We start from the raw sequence: 21,432 nt of genomic DNA, 5'->3' as shown, positions 1-21,432 counted from the left end.
ATGACCCCTGCCATTATGACCATTCATATCCAATCACCTAACCTCAGAATCCAAGCTGACCTTGCGAGGAGGAATGACAAGCAGAGCGATAGGGCTGTTCTGGCATTAGATAAGGCCTCTTCTCCCTCCCTCAGCTTATAAAAGGGGACCCATAAGCCGTTCTGTGGAGTCGAGCTTCACACAGAAATAGCCGCACTGTGTCCTTGTCTCAGGTGGAGCTGGGGACGAGGGGTGAGTTTGGGGTTGGGCTTGCTGTTGACAGGACGCAGAGCTACAGCATCTCCGTTTGCATGCCCCAGATTAGCGCCCTTATTTCTGAACCACAGGACCATGTCACCCACCTGTCCACATCCCTCTACTGCAGAGGTCATCCCCACATACACACACACACCATGACACATGCTAATCACATACACACACACACCATGACACATGCTAATCATATACACACACACACACCATGACACATGCTAATCACATACACACACACACCATGATACATGCTAATCACATACACACACACACCATGATACATGCTAATCACATACACACACACACCATGACACATGCTAATCACATACACACACACACACCATGACACATGCTAATCACATACACACACACACACCATGACACATGCTAATCACATACACACACACACACCATGACACATGCTAATCACATACACACACACACACACCATGACACATGCTAATCACATACACACACACACACACCATGACACATGCTAATCACATACACACACACACACCATGACACATGCTAATCACATACACACACACACACCATGACACATGCTAATCACATACACACACACACACACCATGACACATGCTAATCACATACACACACACACACCATGACACATGCTAATCACATACACACACACACACCATGACACATGCTAATCACATACACACACACACACCATGACACATGCTAATCACATACACACACACACACACCATGACACATGCTAATCACATACACACACACACACACCATGACACATGCTAATCACATACACACACACACACCATGACACATGCTAATCACATACACACACACACACCATGACACATGCTAATCACATACACACACACACACACCATGACACATGCTAATCACATACACACACACACACATAATACACATGCTGTACGTAAATACATTCAAATTACAGTCTACACATACACTTCTCTACCTGCCCTACCACTTACATACTGTACTACGTGTCATACAGCTGAATATGAGCTGCCCAGTCCGTTGTCTTATTTGTCTTATGCTCTTAGAAAAAAAAGTGCTAGAACCTAAAAGGGTTCTTCAGCTGTCCCCATTGGAGAACCCTTTGAAGAACCCTTTTTGGTTCCAGGTAGAACCCTTTTGGGTTCCATGTAGACCCCTTTCCACAGAGGGTTCTACCTGGAACCCAAAAGAGTTCTACCTGGAACCAAAAATTGTTCTACCTGGAACCAAAAAGTGTTATCCTATGGAGACAGCAGAATAACCTTTTTGGAACCCTTTTTTCTAAGAGTGAAGGTTGCGGCCCATTCTATGATTGTAACCAATAACCCTCGGATACAACTGCATAGTTCTCTGCTGCCCACAAGTTGCTGTGGTAAAAATGAACCAGTACAAAATTAAGTTATGTGAATTTACCACACAGTTGGAGTTCCCATCATCATAAGCCTCTCTCTCTCTCTCTCTCTCCCCCCTTCTCTCTCTCTCCTTTCTCTCTCTCTCTCTCTCCCTCTCTCCCCTTCTCTACCTCTCTTACTCTCTCTCCTCTCGCCATTCCTCATATCTGTTTGTGTGTCTCTCTCACTTATTGCAGCTGTTAGGGCAGAGAGGGGGTAGAGAGGGGGCCCTGTCTGCCACACAAGCGTTTCCTGATTAGCAGTCATTAGTGGTTATTATGACTCCGCCTGTGTGTGGATCTCAAGTCCCATTTAAATGCTGTTTATAACCCTCTCACTGAATTATCCTCCATTTAAAGGAAATCATAGTGGCTTACTCTGATGCAGTGATGAATTACTGAATAAAAGTTCTAATTAAATGTGTTTTTTTCCTGAGGTTGTCAGGAATTCTGGCAGCAAGTCTCTCTTAGCAGCTGTTAGAGTTCGTCACAGTGCACACCATTTCCTAGTTTCAAGCAGATACAGAGAAGTTGGGAAGTTAACTGTGTGTGTATGTGCGTGCATGCATGATTGTGTTACGCTGTGCCTGTGTGTTGTTCAGACCCCTCATGGACAACTTAACTAAAATGCAGTTGTTTTATCCCCTGCGACACACAACCCAAACGGCACCATCTGTTAAACCCCCACTTTATCACAGGCCCATTACCCGTTCATACAGAGTGATGTGTAAACATTTTGGAATTCCTCCATCCAATTAAGAGAGCCGTTTGCAAACCAGTGGATTGGGTTTCCTCTGCATTTACAGCACTGATAATGGAGACAGCTCTAAATGTCCACTAATTAGCCAGAGAATTAGAGACATCTGGGAGATAAACGCTGTAGCCCACTGAATGTGGCCTGGTACACAGCAGAACACGTCACACTGCACAGATCTACAGTATTACAGGACACTCATAAACCACAGACAAATCATGTTCAGGGACAGAAGTTTGTCTTGACCCATACGACCTGATCTTGTGACCTAACCCATGTGATCTGATCATGTGACCTTATCATGTGATCTGACCCATGTGATCTGATCAGGATAAACTCCTAACCCATATCGAGGAGTCTACAAGGAAGACTAATGAAGCTCTCGTCAAATATCTGAGCTTTCCCACTATCCTCATCTCCCTTTACAGTACATGTAAAACATTTACAAAAATAAGTTGAATTTGAAAAATACTTTTAACATTGTAGAACCAATTTTATTTCTGTAAACTTATGTTTACAATTTTTATTTAAAAAATAAAGACAAATGGCTTGGCCAAAAATGATTGGCACCTGGAGCTGGTACTTGGTTACACAGCCTTTGGCCAAGATAACTGCACGGTGCCCTCCACCAACTGCTGTTTTCTGCTCTTGCCATAGGTTACGGACGCTATTCAGATCTGAACTCTTCATTGGCTACTCCAGAAAAGTCCCGTGTTTATTCTTGAACCATTCCAGGGTGCATTTGATGTGTGTTTGGGGTTGTTGTCCTGCTGGAAGATCAACAACCTTCAACGCTGGAAGATCGACAACCTTTCAGAAGTCTCTAAAACCTGACCCTTGGCAACACAGTGACTAGGGTCGAATTTCAATGACAGACACTTTAGGCATCTCACGGCCTACGTCACTACTCTAAAATACTAAACAGTATCTACTTTAGCAAGATGTAGATTATGGAGGTTGTTTGTAATGAGTGGCTAGGTTGCATCAACTACCTTCAATAAAATCACTACAAAGGTTTTTTCCTGTAAACTTTGGTTTCGAAATGTGACGTTCTGGCAAAAATGTCTCGTGATTTGTTAGGAGAGTCCCGGGATTTATTGTCTTCCCTTTATCGACGTAGGTAGTGGCATAGTTCCTCTATGCCAAAAGAGTCCATCATTGAAACCGTACCCTAGTCACTGCTTTTGCCTAGGGTTGGGTTTACGAGACTACACAGTTTTATCAAATGTAAACTTGCTGCATAATCCAATGTCTATTTGTCACGCCCTGATCTGTTTCACCTGTCTTTGTGCTTGTCTCCACCCCCCTCCAGGTGTCGCCCATCTTCCCCATTATCCCCTGTGTATTTATACCTGTGTTCTCTGTTTGTCTGTTGCCAGTTTGTTTTGTTTCGTCAAGCATACCAGCGGTTTTACCTCTGCTCCTGTCTCTTGTTTGTGCCTGCTTTCTAGTTTTCCCGTTTTTTATCTTTCTGCCCGCCCTGACCCTGAGCCTGCCATCCTGTACCTTTGCCCCACTACTCTGGATTACCAACCTCTGCCTGACCTGACCCTGAGCCTGTCTGCTGTCCTGTACCTTCGCCCCACGACTCTGGATTATCGACCTTTGCCTGCTTTGACCTGTCGTTTGCCTGCCCCTGTTGCTGTAATAAACATTGTTACTTCGACAGTCTGCATTTGGGTCTTACTTGAAACGTGATTCTATTGATACATCCATTATTACTTTGTTCACAATAACAAGATCACACATTACAGATCTGCTCACGGCACCCCCTTGAGAATATAAATGATTCATGTTTAGCCCAATATGGTAAAGCACCCTTAATGAGAGTCTAGTTTGAACAAATACATTGTGGAAAACAGAACAAAACACCTTATACACCTCCTAACCTAGGCCTGACTTGTCCTAACCCCTCCCAAGCCAATAACCCAGGGCCACCTGTCTTGTAATAAAGACGTCCTCTTAGCAATAGAAGACTGGACAAATACAGGGGTCTGTTTATGTTTTATAGATGGGGGAAAGTAAAGATGGGGAGTTGAGGCTAACATGGCTACAGATAAGAAATGGCCATTGTTTGTTTAGAGTCCTGTCCAAACAGAGGCATTAATGAATTGAGAGGTGGAGAGTCCTGGACACCTCACTACTGTCCTCATTAGCAGGCTTACATTCTCAGGGGGCAAAGGCAAATATACATTTACACATTCACTCCCCAGTCTGGCCCAGCGTCACTAGCAGAAATAACAGTGTTGCACAAAGACCTGGTATTTACCCTGCTTTAATGGAGGTTGCCATGGCGTTTCACAAATCATTGTAATTATGCTCACCATGCGGGTCACCCATGGTAACCGGCTGGTGGAAGGGTAGGATGGGGGGGGTTGACTGGAGAGGAGGGAAAGTGATAATCTGTGATAAATAATAGGTTGAATTGCTGAATATAAAGCCCTTGATTAACCAGAAAATGTAAAAGAGGGCTTATTATTTAGGCTTACTCTTCATCGGTTAGGGCCAGGGTGGGAGAGGGCTTATTCTTTAGGCTTACTCTTCATCGGTTAGGGCCAGGGTGGGAGAGGGCTGACCAAAGGAATACCAAGGGACAGAGAGATACAGTATATAGAGAGATGAGCAACAAAGAGAGACAGGTTGGCTGCTTTGAATGCTGAGCCCTTGTAGCCTTGCTCTGTTTTGTTAAATTACCTGGAATTCATTGCAGAGGTGTCTGTGTTCATTGGATTAGAAATTGACTGGTATAATTATGTAATTGGTAGAGCTTTATCCTCGAAATAAGCTGTCAGCTGGTGGAATTGATTTATTTCCCTTCCCCACTTCTCTGACATCCTCATTTCCAACCATAATAACTGACTAAATTACACTGTATAGGCTGCAGTGCCATCATATGGCATCTTTCCATTTAAGTGTTGCCTGTATAGTAGTCATTAAGCCTTCCCAAGAAAAACAACCATATCAAATGTCTATATACCCACAGCCTGGACTTAGAGTTGAGTTTAGTTACCATTTTCTAGCATAAGGGACGTGTGAGTCCGTTATTGAAGGCAGTGGGATTGTAAGCTAGTGTTCAGATATCGGACATTGTAGGAGATGACCCAGGTCAAATGAATGGGAGAGAAACCTGCCACATTGTACGAGAGTTGAGGGGATCATCATTAAATACGATCGAGAGATTCATTCCTCGTTTCATTTCATTCACATGGCACTGACTTCTCCTCTGTTGAGTAATTTGCCTCAATAAATATTTTAAAAAAGGACAAATATTGCCCAGATCAATTTGTGTTTGTTCCGCTGGTTAACCATGAAAGGTGCATGCTGCTACAGCCATACCTGGCTAGGAATAGTGATTCATTAGTTGTGGTAGTGAGTGGGAGTGTCATACCAGTGTGACTTTAGCTCATTTTGCCAGGGGAAAGGCAGGTGCCAATTAGATCTGAGTAAAGGTTCTTCTATACATGCACTTCTATTGTAAAGTGTATTATGAAACCCCCATCACAGGACGAACAGCCCCACTCCCCCTTGCCCTGCCCACTATCCTGATGGACTAAAATTGCTCCAAGTAGACGGGATTGATTCAATGGTTTCTACTGATTTTGAAAGAAACCTCTGGTTTATAATGATACTATTCAAGCTGTTACAATGGATACTGATTTGAGATAGACAGTTGAGAGCAACAGAGTGAGAGGGGGGGGAGAAGGAGAGAGGGTGGGGAGAGAGAGAGAGAGAGACGGAGTGAGAGAGAGCGTGAGAGAGCGCGCGAGAGAGAGACTGATTTGGGGACTTGTTATGGGGTTGTTGAGCTGCATGTTTGTCCAAGAGGACTGAGGTTTTGTGGACAGTAACTGTCCCCCTCATCTTTTTATTGTTCTCCCGCCTATATCTCCCCCTATTTCATTTCCCCCTCACTTTTCCCTTTTCTTCCTCAGTTGTATTGACAGTTTCCTATTTTCTCCAGTTCAAATTGCAGCATGTTAATTCTCCCACAAATTACAGCAATAGCAGGTATCTCTCTGTGATACTTTATAGAGGGGAGCAATCAGGGATAATTGAGTGCCTTTCAGATGGAGCCCAGCACATTCACTCCATTCAGATGGAGCCCAGCACATTCACTCCATTTCAAAGAGGATCCATTTATGGCCTAATCGCTCTTTAAGCACTGAATTTCTGGAACACAAATGATTTTGCTTAAGTGTATTTGGGAATCATAGTCTTTTGAGGATGGATAATAGAAATCAAATCCCTTTCACGAGAGCTGACATTTCTACATTTTCCAATTGAAATTAATTTCAAAAATTTAGCATGAATATCTTCAAATTGCTGACAATTATACCTTTTCAATGGGAACAAATTACCCGCAACAAAAAGTGGAGACATCAACTGGTGCTTCAGTTAAATGGCTTTGTTTCCCAATTCCCTGCTTTTCCTTATTTTCCTTATAAAGATGTACATACAGTATATTCACTCAGAGGGCGACCTGCTTTGTGGATTACTTTCCATTCTCATTTTTGCCCATTAAATTAACTTAAATTGTTTATTTTTGTTAAGCTTCAACAAACCTGTTTAGGATTTTTGTTTCTCTACGGCAGCTGCAGACATAACTGTTGATGTGATTACAATGGAAGTTGTGGGGCCAGAATCATGCTGCTTGACCTCTAGTCAACAATTGATTTTAGGATGCAAAGCATTCTCTTCAAACTATTAGACTGCATACCAATGTGGACTGAATAATGCTAGGTATTGGACAGACGTTTTAAGGTTTGTTTTCGCTCTTGGCCATTGTGTTGGTAAACAGTTTACAACATGGATGTGATGGTGTAATGGGAATGCATCCATGTGGGTGTGTAGGGTTCAATAAATTCCCTGGTTGTCCCGAAATCCTGTTTGGTAGTCCCGAAATCCTGTTTGGTAGTCCCGAAATCCTGTTTGGTAGTCCCAAAATCCTGTTTGGTAGTCCCAAAATCCTGTTTGGTAGTCCCAAAATCCTGTTTGGTAGTCCCAAAATCCTGTTTGGTAGTCCCGAAATCCTGTTTGGTAGTCCCAAAATCCTGTTTGGTAGTCCCAAAATCCCGGTTGGCATTCCCAGAATGAGAAGGGAATAATCAGGAAATCCAACCCTGGATTTCTGGAAAATCAGGGAATTTATTGAAAGTTCCTGGAATGTGAGCGGCACTTTTAGGGGCTTGCAGCCAAAGGAGGGAGAACATTGGATTGCTCTGATAAAGAAGTCATTTCACAGATGGTTAAATCCAGCGTTGCTCAAACTGAAAAATCTGCAACTTTGCTGTGAAAATAGCTTTTTTTAGGCTTACAACAGATCAGCAAATAGGAGTCATGGAATGTCATAATGTGTGTTGGAGAAGGAGGGGAAGGGTTCATTGATAGTGCTTTGCTGAACTGACAGGCTACAGTTCATGGGTAACAGTTGCCAAGCCAAACAAGAGTATTAAAACCATTCACAACTCTTCCTAATTCCCCCTAAAGTGTTATTCATGCAAGAATTGTATGACTACTATGGGGACACAGCGGTTCAGGCCCAATAATGACAATTAGCAGGAAGAAAAATGGCGAATCAAATTGACAGCCACTGCTCATCAGCTTCTCACACAATATCTTATCAAAACAAACTATTATGAAGGAGGTCATTTCTCTGCTTTTCTCCATCACTCATGTGTATGACTGGAACAACAGTGGCAGGTGTTGAGTTGAGTTAGGGCAGTTACTGGGGGATTTACAAACAAAACAAAAGGTTTTCACAGGTCTCCCCTCCTCTCATAGGGAACATCACAGGATCCATCTCTCTGCTCCTTCATAACAATATTTATCATGATCAGGTCCAGCTCGATTGTTGATGGCTGGAATATGCTAAGCCTATCCCCTTGTAAAAAAAACACACACAAAGGGACTTGAACCATTTTGATGATGGAACACTTATATAGGTTGAGGATAGCTCTGACAGCAGCTCAGCGATTCCTCCAGTCATTTCTGTAGAATCCATTCTTACAATTCCTGACCCCTCATACTGTCCATTTTGTCCAATGCAGCCAGTTGAAATGTTTTCTCAAGTGGTGGTCATTTTGGGGAGGAGAATAAATGATGTGCCTATATATTCCTCTCGGGTAAGGACATTTTGACAGCACTTACTTTACAGTGGTCGCAATCAGGACGCATCCACAATGCAAATTGGACCAATCACTGTCCTAGGAGCAGGATAAGGAGACAGCGGGAAAGAGGGCGCCATCACACTGCCTGGATGGCCGGTGTTGATTGAAAACAGTCTTCAGACTCCGGGAAATGATAGGGAGAGTAATTGACGAGAGGGCAAAAGGATAGCCCTTCATAAATAATGGGACATGGAGCATGTGTTTGAGCTGGCCAGCTAGGCCTTGTTTGGAGCGCTCAAGACAAGCTTCAGGCCTGGTATTTTCATCTGGGGCTGGAGCACTGAGAGGCCTAAGGGATCGTTATCATCACACGTTGCCATGATGAATGTCACTTGATTGAAAAAGGGGACCCTCTTAGAATGGATTCGTTTAAATGTTAGTGAACACTTTGGGAGTTTGTAGCGAAAGGCAGGGAGGCTGGTTAGATGTGTAATCAATAGATGAACGCTCATCTCTCTAGGCCGGATTACAGGGTAGAGGCTAACATGATTCTTTCTTCGTCCTCTGTTCTTCAGACACCACTTAGGCATTCAAGGTTTGCTGTATATATTTATTCATCAATTTATTTGTATTCCCCCTGATTCAAGGGCCACTGTTCAGCAGCACGCAACAGTTCACACGTATAATTCTGAGAAAACACACACACACAGACATACACACATCAAGATGAATAAACACACACCTCCACTGATTTAGAAAATGCATTTGCATGTTAAACTCCATGGCGTTTCCCACCCTTCAATTAGACGTTGTACTGATTCACTCATACATTTCCACATAGCTGAAAGTATGCAATACCTTATTGCAATACCTTCTAGTCATGTAGCACCCAACGCTTTAAACAGCTAGGCTAAAAGTAATGATAACTACATGTGCGTTCCTACACTCAAAATGGAATGCACAACTTGTTCCAACATGAAAGGCGACCCAATTGGGCATTTGATTTATTCTTCCCTACGAATATTTCTGCCAATGCTGTCGAGATGAGACCAGAGAACCTAATGATTGTCCTCTGTTCTGTGGTTCACTGATCAGACCTCTGTCATTTAGTTCCTGACAGATTTGGCTGCTGGTCATCTGAGAACAGACCTGCAAAAGCATAGATACCACACAAATGTGTTCTCTCACACGCAATGCATGGCAACCTTTTAAACCCATTTCCCCCTTAATCATTCAGGCACATTTGTTCCCTTTTCCTCTTTAAACTCAATAGCTCAGGAATAAGCTCTGATTTCTGAATAGGATGGGCAACAGCAAAGAGAGAGGGATGAATAGAGGGATGAAGAGAGAAATGTCAGAAGGAGGAGAGGGTGGAGATTCAGGGGGGGTGGCGCTCACAGCTAATCTACATGTAGACCACAATCCTCTCTGCCTGATTGGTGTCTACCAAGTTAAATGTGGTGGCAATTTAAAACACAGTGTGAGCTATTCGGTGAAACGTAAAAAATGCAGACGATTGAATATCCAATATCAACAGATTCTCTGTTGACTTTGATTGTATTCTTTTGTGAACAACTTTTCATCCCCCCTCCGGCTACTGCGTTCTCTCATGCCCTGTATCTGTAACTCCTCATACTCATGTCCTATAATGTGGTCTGTGCGATTACATGCATATTTACATGTCATTTACCACATTGATAACCTAAAATGGTCTTTAATCTGCTCTGCTCATTTTCTCTCGGGCTCCATGTCTTGCTGGGACTCACTCAGCCCACCTACCACCCCCTGAGCCCTGCACCATTGTGAATCCACTGGTACAATTGTCAAACCAATTATTAATTCTCTGCAATTACAATCGCACAAAGAACTTTTCTCTGCTCGGAGTGATGATTAAATTAACAGCTATTCCAGCTGCCTAATAACATCTAATAGAATATTCATAAGCAGCTCAAATGGAATGTGTGTTATCTCCATTAACTTCATCATGCTCTCTTAATTACATGCTTGTTATTGTATTTACACCTTGTTAGCACTCACTGAAGCTGACACACTTTGTGACTGGCTGTACAGCCTGTAGAAGAGATTATCACAGCATCTCTCTCTCTCTCGCTCTCTCTCTCTCTATCGCTCTCTTTCCTCATCTCTCTCTCTATCTTTCTGTTTTGATATTTTCTACTCTCCTTTCTTGGCTGTCATTTTAGCTCTCATTTTCAAAATAATGTACTCTCTTTCCTCAGCCTTTCTCTCTCCTCTCCATCTTTCTTATTCATGCTGTAAGTCATGCCATTTGACTTGGGATATGGCTCCTGCTGTGCCCCAGCGGTGCTTTCAGGTGAATGTGTTCAAGGGAAGAAGATGCCTCATGCAGTCTCCACCGCTTTAGAATGATCTATCTACCTCTCCACTCCTCAGATTGTTCAAATCGGAAAGATAAAAAATCTAATCTTGAAGAATTGATGGCATGATTGCTTTTGTTTTGATTACCTTTAATCCTCCTCTCTATCGTCCCTGTTTTCTCTTTACTTTCTCTTGTATTGGGTTGTTTTGTGTGATCATCATGTGCTCATCTCTCAGAGTTTCACCCATGACTCTCAATCTGTGCCAGTTGAGCAGTATTTGTCCAATGCTTGGAATGAGGCCTGGCTGTGTGATGGCCATTGTCACAAGCCCTGTCACCTAGGTATGGGCGTTATAAGGCGTTTGAAAGGATTTTTTAAAAAGTATATATATTTAATATAAACTAATTGCTAAACGGATTATTATGTTTTAAATGTATGCTTATTCACTTATTCTTCCCTCTTTCCAAACATATTTTCCTCTTTCCTTAGATTCACCTCAAATTCCCCTCTGTTTGTTGATATCATCAAATTTGTACCTTCAGAATACGTAAATGGGAAGGTTTTAAATTATTTCTAAATACACATTTAGGAAAATGTTTATTCAATAATAGAGTTCTAATTTGTTCTGATATTTTTATAAGCCAATAACCCATCAACAGAGTGGGTCAACTTTTTCTCTCTCTCACGTGCACTCTGTACTGTTCATGCTGTTGAATACACCTCTCAATTCTGTCCTCAGAATGATTGCATTATTCATTTCATTGCAACACAGTTAAAAGCAAAGAAAGGTGTAACGTTTTCCATTTGAAAGTTTATTGAAAATGAAAATGTTTTTTCTATAATATAATATAATTTGTTTTGATATTTTGTACACCTCTCTCTATATCTGAGCCAACTCCCCAATGCCCACCTTCCTCTTCCTTTCTCTCCCTCTCTCCTCCTTCTCTGTCCACATGGCAGTAAATGAAAGTTTGGTTGTAACTCCCCCACAGCTGTGAGGTGGAGTAAATAGTCCCCTTTTCTCCAACCTGGTGGGAAAAGTCAATATGCCATCTACAAGAGTCACTCACTCTCTCTCTCTCTCTCTCTTTTATCTTATTGATGGACTAATTTGTGATCCAACAAAATGCCTGGCATTTGAGGCGTAAGTTGCACAGTGACAACTTAAAATTGGTGGCTAATGATGCCTAATGCACTTACTCATTTTTTTGCCTCTGTTTATCCAAATTATAACTTGTTGGCCTTTATTGTTTCATTGCCTGCATGTGCTGTTGTTCTTTAGTCTGATTAAACATCTTGTGTGTGGTCAAATGTGTTCAAATACATCTTGGCATTCAGAAGAGTGTTTCAGCATGGCCTGTTTCCCTCTTTGGGGCTATATGCCAAAGCCTCCCAACCACTCATCACAATATGACAGGTGTTTGGCTGTTCCTTGTTTTCTTCTTGCCTCTGAGTTTCCTTGGATTAGGCTACTCAATGAAATTCAATTTACTGTGTTGCTGATAGTCCTTTGAAAGGGGATTGGTGTAGGCCTGTCCTGGACTATTATTCTCTCGCCATTATTCATGACATTGTCGAATATGTAAGTAGCCTGCCTCAGGGAAATAATGGAACCCCCAGCCTTTTAACAAAGTGATGTCCTTGTTGCTCTGAATGGAAAGCTATGAGATGACAAACCGCTTAATAAATAAAGTATTCTAATTGGATGAAGGAGAATGAGCTGCAAGAGAATTAACGCAAGTCACACAATGAGTGCCATACTTCAGTCATTCTTTGCTTTTCAAAATCGGTCATTCAGTCATTCAACGTTATCTCCAGTCGATTTTTAAGGTTTATTCATCCTGGAACAGGCTTCACTAATCGGGTTATTGTCCATTTTTAAATATGCTTTCTTGAGATGCTGACGAAATGCGTTATCATGAAAACAATGTTACATTTTGAAATATTTATTTGGACAGTTTATTTGGGTTAATTATTACGCCATGCTATTTGAAAAGGGGAAAGGAATGGCTAAAAATGCGCGCACATATACACATAGATGTAAACGCTTGGAAAACACTTGGAAAGATAGTTGGGAAATAGTTAGCCCTTGTAACAATGCCCCTATACTAAAGGGAATCCAGCTGGTGAAACTGAAATAAAGCTACTTCTACTGACCCTTTTATCTAAAAGTCGCTTTATTGTGTCGTTTAAATTAGACGAGATTAGTAAATAAAAGACGCGAAGGATTTTCAATAAAAAGGGATATTAATCCGAGAGGTAATTTCACGCGATTTGGTTCAGCAGCATGGACGGGGTCAAATTGAGCAGAAGAGTTAAATTAAGGTTGTTTTTTTTTAAAGGAGCGGTAACTGCTATCAAGTTAATAGCCAATGGTAGGGCTCCCGAATTAAGACGTGAGGCGACGGCAGCACATATGAAAAAAAATCTGTATTTTGTTATGTATTTTAATGCCGGTCTACGTTTTGTTGCAGAATAAATATGACCATATGAATCCCTTAATCCACACCTTTGTCCCTGTTTAAGAGTTGAATCCAGCTCTTGAGATCCATCAGTGGGACTATCAACTAGGCTCCATCAATCCATACTGGGCAGGTGTATTTTTGGAGACACATCTGTTTCTCTTTTGCAAGCTTGTTAATACTGTTTCATGCTGTTGAATAAACCTCTCAATTCTGTCCTCAGAATGATTTCATTTAGCATTTTTCATTTCATTGCAACACAGTTAAAAGCAAGCAAAGGTGCAAAGTTTTGCATTTGACAGTTTTTTTGTCAACTGATTCATCTGAAACCAGGAAAGAAAACTTAATTTTATATATATATATATGTAAAATGTTCCTCCTGAAAACTTGCTTTATGATTGATCATAAATAATAACTTGAATACCCAAGTAATTTAATAAGACTGCGAAAATCTATCTATCAACAAACACCATATCATCAATACACTAAACATACATTGGGCTTATATGGTCAACAGCATTACTCTCCTTTTAAACCTTTCCAGGGCCTAGAGCTGTTCCTTTGGTGGCCTGTAGTACCCTGTGCGAGGCTGCTAATGGGTCATTCCTGAGGGTCAAAGGGCAGGGAGTTCACTATTTGTATTTCTTCTCTTCCTCAGTTCATGAGGAAAGCATGTTGTGGACAGTCTGGAGTAACAGAACATTGGGACAACTAACTGGGAAAGATGAGGCCTTGTTGTGCTATAGCCTACCACTTCAAAGCTGCTATTCCTTTTGTCATGACTCCTGCTCCATGTAGAAGGAATTGGAGGGGGTTTAATGTCTCCTAACACACCTCCTTCCCAGTGGTGCTGGAAGGTAGGATGTTGAGTTGTGTCAGCTGAGCTGAGTGCTCTTTGGCTTTGAGGCGCAGTGCTGCGATACTGGAGGCCCGGCGGTCTACAGGCGAGGAGGGGGAGGCCTCTGACAAGGCCATTTTGGGCTGGACTGGGGCCTCTACTGCAGGTATGGGCTGACGTAAGAGTGTCAGGGGACCCATGCTGGAGAAGAGTCTGTCAATGGAAGAAGAGCGATAGGGAAGGGTGGAAGAGATAGATACAGAAGATGTCAGGGAAGGAGAGAAGTGAGAAATAATGAATTATACATATAGTCCAAAGTAACCACTTCAATCAGATGAAGCCATACTAATAGAGGTGTTGATGGTTCTCACCTTCCAAAGGAGGGGCTAATAAAGGTGGGGTGTCTAAACATGGCTGCTCCCAGGAAGGGGCCAAATCCCAGGGGGGAGGAAGAGCTGGAGAGGGGGTGGGTTAGACCCTGGAATGAGGTGGTAGCAGCTGTCCAGGCACCGTCCAGGGAGGGGTGAGAGTGGGGCGAAAAGGGACTTCCCTCCAGGTAGTGGCTTAGGTGGTGTGCTGCACCCAGGGGTCCAGAGATGGTGTGGCCCTGGGGGTGAGTCTGAACCCCAGATTTCTCTCGTTTCCGCCACTTAGCTCTACGGTTCTGGAACCACACCTTAGATAGAGGGAGGAAGAGAAAGAACATTAGGCCTAGCGTTGGGGTTAGAGTTATGTGGTTATGGTTAGTATTTCATGTTGGGTACATATGTAGTATTATCTATTTAGTATGTGTTACTTGTTGAAATTGTCATTTGGACATGATAATAAAGCATGTTTTGTTCAAAATTGAAAGTAATCCAATTATTGGCGACAGTGAAGAGAACAGAGATGGAGGATTCCCCTCCCATACAGACTTGACACTGGTTATAAAACGAAATATATGGATTTTACACGGTTTTATAACCTCTCCAAAATATGATTTGCTAATCTACAGCTGAAGCGAGTGACATCATGCTTAGTCTGGTATCTAAGGTTGAGACTCGAGTTTCAAAATGTAAGCAATATCCTAAAATGAGGATAGGGTAGCGAGCACCTATAACGGCGTCTATCTCACTTGAAATGCAAGATATCAACATATCAATGCAGGACTAATACAAAAGAAGATGGGAAATCAAACAGCATTACCCGCCACCGCAGTGCGAGGATGGCACGTTAATACTGGCTGTTTGAACTGATATTAAGTGCACGATAAAGTCATGAACGCCCTAAAGCAAATTCCCTTTTCTGGTGTGTTTTAAATCATTTTCCCTCTCACTGTCATAAGTGAACTGTATTACTTAATGTAATAATAATAATAGCAGTAATATGCAATTAGGTCTATCATAGACTTTACACTTGTATTATGATGCACATTGTTATAGGATATCATATAATGTGCTTGCATGTTTATCGAAATTAAATATGGTCATAATGATGTAAAATATGAAGTAATAATAATTTAGACTCACTTGCACACGCGCCTCGGTGAGATTCAACTGCATCGCTAACTCCTCCCTAAATTGAAAGAAGAAAAAATGGCAAATAATATTCAGTATCATCGCTTTAAACATTCAAATCCAACGATGAGAATAATACAAGCCTAAAGATACAATAGAAATGACATTATATAAAATATGAAATATTGTTGGATTAGCTTACTTTCTGTGTAGGCTTCTTATAATGAAAATAAACAATGACAATTCATAGCTTTCAATCTTCAAAATTCTGCTGTTTGAATCAATAGATATCCTGTCTCACAAATATGTCGCAATTACGCAAACAAATAGCTCCATCATTAAAGAACAAACCTTTCTATCTGCAGCAGCCAACTTCAATTGACCTCTCAATAATTTAAACACTTTCGAACAATATTTTTGGAATATATATTTTTTTGCAACCACAATTATCATGAGTAAAAAAAACACAATGTTTCACAATTATAATTAATAATAATGAAAATTAGTGTGTCACTGTCAGATTATCATTACAATGGGTTTAAAGAAATATAATATTTAAACCAATATAATAGCCTACTCTATAATATTTCATTGGTATTCTATTCCCTGCACACACACACCTTTTTATATGTCCTTTTGTTATGTGTGAATTATAGTGTACAACACGTATTATTATTATGATTAGTATTATTAATAACAAAGTAGACTAATGATGCGTAATATGACTGTTATATAATCATTCATAACAATCTAATAAATGATATTACTGTTCTGATATTACTATTAATGATAATAAATGTTTGATTTTCTTACATTTCTTAGGCAAACAATGCTCATTTATATGTTGATCACCTCAATGCAAGGATTTACCATAAAAAAAGGCTAACTTTCGAATCATATCTAGACTCCTAATTTGGATTATCACAAACTAAAAGCTCAATTTTTATTTTATTTTCATAACCATGGGCCTAGCCATATATGCAACAGATTAACATTTTAATAGTGTTAAAATAACAGATTTTTAAAAATGCTGGCACACGAGAATTCTACCTCGTGAACACATCCGGGTAGTGCGTCTTCTGGAAAGCTCTCTCCAGCTCCTCAAGTTGATAACTTGTAAACGTAGTCCTGTATCTCCTCTGTTTTCGCTTTAGCATCCCCTCCTCTGAATCACTGCCAGCTGAAAGGCACACGTTGTCCTCGCTATCTTTTACATCTCCATCGATGTGCAAACTCTCCCCGTTCTTTGGGGACGTTTCTACTTCTTCGCAGATGCGCTCCTTGCAAGTGTCCTCGAACTTTGGGGCGCCAAGTTCACCCTGTCCCTCTTTCCCTCGCCCGAGATTCTGTTCTTCCTCTCTCGGACTGTGGGACGCGTTCTCCCTGTATGATTTACTGCGGCTGATGTTAACTTGTGGCGCCTGAGTGATTTTCAGAATTTCATGGGCTTTGTCTAGAGGACGCTCCCTGTCTTCTTGCTTCTCATGATCGCGAATTCCGCGACTGGAGTCCATGAACTTCCCCGCTGGGCCATATAGACGCCGCAACTTGGTGGGCAGGTGTATGTCGGCATTTTTCTGAGAGGCTGTGAAGACAGACCGTTTATTTTAAGGAACTTGTAAATAATCAACAGCGCAATATGCAATATGTTTAATAAGACTAGTATATAGCCCTGTATATGCTAGTCTTCTCTAAAAACCCATAGACGGGCCTAATGAAATTTAAGTTAAATGCAAAGGGCAGGCTGCACAAATTTAACCAACTTGTTTTGTTTCTCATGTTGTTTCGTTCGTATGCGTTTTGAACGCTATATCCAGTGCTTGACTTGGGCGGGAGCTGAGTAGGCCTACCGGCACCTCCGGTTTTACTGCTTGAGCTCCTGTTCCTCTTATAGACTATTAGCTCAAACGTATCGTGGAGCTCCTGCACCTAAATATGTATAAACATTACCGGCACCCAAAATGAGTACCGGAACCTATTTCAGTCCAAGTCAAGCACTGGCTATATCTTAACCATTAGCTGCAAATGCAATATACATTTGGACATGTTTACATTTGGACATGCATTATTTAATTGCATATTGCGCACAAAGTAGGGTGCTAGGTGTTACAGAGAAAGTCAACCAACAACATATTACCTTCCAAAGACGCATTATGCTCCACTCTTCCAGCCAGCATTGGTAAACTTTGCATTCCCGTGAGTCTGACTTTGAGAGGACTTCTCCGGCCGAGTATGCTTTCGATGCAGTACGAGAGCATGGGGGATTTAGGTTTACTCTCGGTTGTGTCAGAGGCATCTTTCTCATTTGGATGGCTCATTTTTTTCGCCGCACAGGTGAGCCTCTTGTCTGGACTGAGCTTGACTGCGTAAAAGTATGTTCGTCAACCACGCTGCCTCCCCTCTCTCATCCCCCGTCCACACTGACATCTGAGGGCTACTTTACTTGTCACAGTCCCAAATCTGTCGCATCCACGTGTTCTTGGCTTCCTATTGGTTGCCAGCTGAAAAAATAAGCATAATAGCCCCCGATTGTCAGTCAAGTTCAATTTCAAGAACCAGACAGATCACAGCTTACTTTTTTAAAGAGCTGTTGCCATACGTTTCGATGTCAGGCTAGTGTAACGACCCTGGGTTTATAAGCGCGGAAATCGACCCTGCCGCACGAGCATGCTTTTGCGGCACAGTCGATAGCGCGCCGGACCTCGGGCTCGAAGTGTCCGAGAACTACTCGTTTCATTACATTGGTGTCAGAAGTGATCGGACCTCGTATCCACGACAGTGCGTGTGCTTGGCCGGTAAGCGCGTTCCTGTAAGACGTAGAGTCGCAAGCTAGAGCGAGGACGCGCTCTTTGAAAGGAGGGAGTAGTGTAGCGACCCTGGGTTTATAAGCGCGGAAATCGAACCTGCCGCACGAGCATGCTTTTGCGGCACAGTCGATAGCGCGCCGGACCTCCGGCACGAAGGTCGAGGGTTCGAGACCTGCTCCCTGCTGTTTCATTACACTAGTAAAACCCTTATAATTTAAATTCTTACGCACGTTGAGATCTGATACTTTGACATATGGATAAAATTGTGTTATAGACCTAGGTGAGGAAGAACAATAACCTATAGGTAGGATATAGGTTATTATAGGACAGGTGATATAGGGGGACTGACGTTTTAATGTGCAGCGATCAGTGCTAAGGTGTGTGTGTGTTTGTCATTGAGTGGTGGTGCTATAACGTCAACCGTGAATTGAATATGCCACCTGCTGTAATTGTTTTGCCATTGCAGGTTAGGAAACGAACGCAGTTTTCGTTTTCTCTCTCGCTCGCTCCCTTTCTATTTCATCTCTTTCTTTATTGGCAATTTGGCATGACGTACACAGGTAGGCCTAGCTATATAATAACATTTTTTTTAATCACATTGAATGCATTCAAATCAATGGCAATGGCATTAGATATTGTGTGACATTGGATATCATTAGATATTGTGTGTTGTGTGTTTCTGTCTATTTTACACACTCCTGCGTAATTGTTGCAGTTGAGGAATAAAGGATTGGGGGAAAAAAGATAAGTATTTTTTATTTAGATTGAAAACCACCCACATTTCTCTGGCCTGTAGGGTTGATTGGCTTATCAATTTCCATAGACACTTGGCAAACAGGATGTTTAATCTCTCAGCGTTCGAGAATGTGTGACCATGGAGACGGATAAACAAACACAGAAAGCGGTTGTTGGTAGAATGGCTGCGAAAAATGAAACAGCGCAAGAATCTGTCGATGGGCCATATTACCTCGAAAAGGTGTTGATACCAGATGACTCAGACGACGATTATCAATATGAGGAGGTTCTTGCCGATGAAGAAAGGAGCTTGGCAGAGGGGGATGATGAGGATTTGGAGGCCGCGGTAAGAGCATTGCGCGATGCTTCAGATGGAACGGGGTCAGTGTTACAGAGGCTCAGCTCAGCTAAGCAACCCGTCTCACACATTCCAGAAGTGGTGGACGACTTTCTCCGCAACTTCCTTGTCAAAATGGGCATGAGCAGAACTTTGGATTGTTTCCAAGCAGAGTGGTACGAAATGGAGCAGAGGGGGTTGTTGAAAACCGAGCTAGTGGAGTTTGTGCCTGACGCGTATACACACAACCAACTTCTAGACAACGAGCTGAAGAATGTACAGAGAGAGCGGGACAGCTACAGGCAGGCAGCTTCCAAAGCTAGCGAAACACTGGTAAAACTTCAGAAAGAGAGGGATTTCCATCGTCTGCAGCATAAGCGTGTTGTCCAAGAAAAGAACAGGCTTGTTGAAGACATCAAACGACTGAAGAAGCACTATGGGTCATATGAGCCTGCACTGAAGCAGTTGAGTGATAAGTACCAAGTGGCGCTGAAACAGAAGATGCTCATCAGTTTAGAGAGGGACAGAGCATGTGGCCAGGCCAACAGTCTGGAAGCGACCCTGTGTAATGTACATTCCTCATCTACAATCCGCTCAGCCAACAGAGACACAGGTCTGCCCCCACAACAGGAGAAATATCAGAGTACGTCTGGGAAAGGAATCCAGCTACAGAATGATGGAATTGCACTCTATGACCAAGACAAAGACCCAACCAAAAACACAGCTCAGAAACACCTGAAAGACTCAGAGTTTCCTGTCAGCAGCCGTGTGAACCCCTACTTAGGCCAAATTAAAGCCCTGGCCTCACACTGCCCCAAAGCATCTGGATTCCGCTTCACCAACTCACTGAAGGCCCATACCCTGCCAATAAGCTGTCTCGCCCTGCACCCCCGGAAGTTTATTGTAGCCTCCTCCAGTGACGATCAGCTCTGGAGGTTGTGGGGTATGCCCATGGGGGACATGATCATGACTGGAGAGGGTCATAGTGATTGGCTCTCTGGCTGTAGCTTTCACCCAAATGGTGGTAGCCTGGCCACCACCAGTGGAGACACAACAGTAAGGATCTGGGATTTCTCCCAAGGCCGCTGCATCCTGACTCTGGATGGCCACACCCATGCCACTTGGGGCTGCTCCTTCCACTCATGTGGGGACTTTGTGGCCTCCTGCTCAATGGACAACACTACAAAGGTGTGGGACCTGCAGAGCGAGCGCTGTCGTAGCACACTGCGTGGCCACGTTGACTCGGTCAACAGTGTTACTTTCCTGCCCTTTTCCAACACTCTTCTTACTTGTTCAGCTGATAAAACCCTGTCTTTGTGGGACGCCAGGATTGGCCTGTGTGCACAGACCTTCTATGGCCACCAGCACTCCTGCAACCATGCCACCTTTAATGCACTGGGCAACACTGTTGCCTCCTGTGATTCATATGGAGTGGTCAAACTATGGGATGTGAGGAAAGTAGCAGCCTTGATAACCATGGACACTGGGCCACATCCCAGCAACCAAATGGCCTTTAGCCCGTCAGGCCGAACACTGGCTATCGCCAGTAATGATGGCTCAGTTAAGCTGGTGGAGCTGGCATCTACTCAGGTGTCCAGTTTATTGGGCCATGATGATGCTGTCCAGAGTGTAGTCTTTGATCACAAGGGGGAGTACTTATTATCAGCTGGGTCAGATGGTGCCATTCTCATCTGGTCGTGAAATTAATAAATGTTAAAAATGATTTTTAGCTGATTATTAAACGTAAAATGGACTTCTAATTGCTGACGTGTTACATTGTTTGATTCTTGCACATAATTCTGTTCTCCAATTATCTTATTTTTGAAGAACATTTACCACTTTTCCTGAATAAAATAAGATATTTAAAGATGTTTTATAATTTACTCATTTATTTCTGAAT

At 42.4% G+C, this 21,432-nt stretch overlaps 2 protein-coding genes across 2 annotated transcripts; one reads left to right on the top strand and one right to left on the bottom strand.

Annotated features, from left to right (window-relative positions):
- Positions 1–11,651: 11,651 nt before the first annotated feature.
- LOC110510060 (aristaless-related homeobox protein A) lies at positions 11,652–19,219 on the bottom strand. The gene is made up of 5 exons (XM_021591347.3): positions 17,791–19,219; positions 16,704–17,238; positions 15,666–15,711; positions 14,529–14,833; positions 11,652–14,370 (listed from the first exon to the last, which is right to left on the bottom strand). Exons 1-5 carry the CDS (start codon positions 17,969–17,971, stop codon positions 14,145–14,147), a joined length of 1,293 nt encoding a protein of 430 aa, XP_021447022.1. The 5' UTR covers positions 17,972–19,219; the 3' UTR covers positions 11,652–14,144.
- A 115-nt stretch (positions 19,220–19,334) lies between these two features.
- Positions 19,335–21,399, top strand: LOC110510061 (sperm-associated antigen 16 protein). The gene has a single exon (XM_021591349.3). It carries the CDS (start codon positions 19,335–19,337, stop codon positions 21,231–21,233), a length of 1,899 nt encoding a protein of 632 aa, XP_021447024.1. The 3' UTR covers positions 21,234–21,399.
- The last annotated feature ends 33 nt before the right edge of the window (positions 21,400–21,432 follow it).

The sequence above is a fragment of the Oncorhynchus mykiss genome, chromosome 29 (assembly GCF_057628025.1).
Source record: "Oncorhynchus mykiss isolate SJ-2025 chromosome 29, ASM5762802v1, whole genome shotgun sequence".
In the NCBI taxonomy this organism is placed as follows: domain Eukaryota; kingdom Metazoa; phylum Chordata; class Actinopteri; order Salmoniformes; family Salmonidae; genus Oncorhynchus; species Oncorhynchus mykiss.
The sequence above is the reverse complement of the archived record's forward strand: the minus strand, read 5'-3'. Positions and strand labels throughout refer to the sequence as shown.

What these genes read in the sequence shown, in the direction of transcription:
- LOC110510060 (XM_021591347.3), bottom strand. Translation starts at nt 17,971, where the DNA reads ATGAGCCATCCAAATGAGAAAGATGCCTCTGACACAACCGAGAGTAAA. An exon ending in TCACCGAGGCGCGTGTGCAA is followed by an intron (nt 14,834 to 15,665) that starts GTGAGTCTAAAT and finishes CCTCTATCTAAG; the next exon opens with GTGTGGTTCCAGAACCGTAG. An exon ending in ATTAGCCCCTCCTTTGGAAG is followed by an intron (nt 14,371 to 14,528) that starts GTGAGAACCATC and finishes TTCCATTGACAG; the next exon opens with ACTCTTCTCCAGCATGGGTC.
- LOC110510061 (XM_021591349.3), top strand. Translation starts at nt 19,335, where the DNA reads ATGGAGACGGATAAACAAACACAGAAAGCGGTTGTTGGTAGAATGGCT.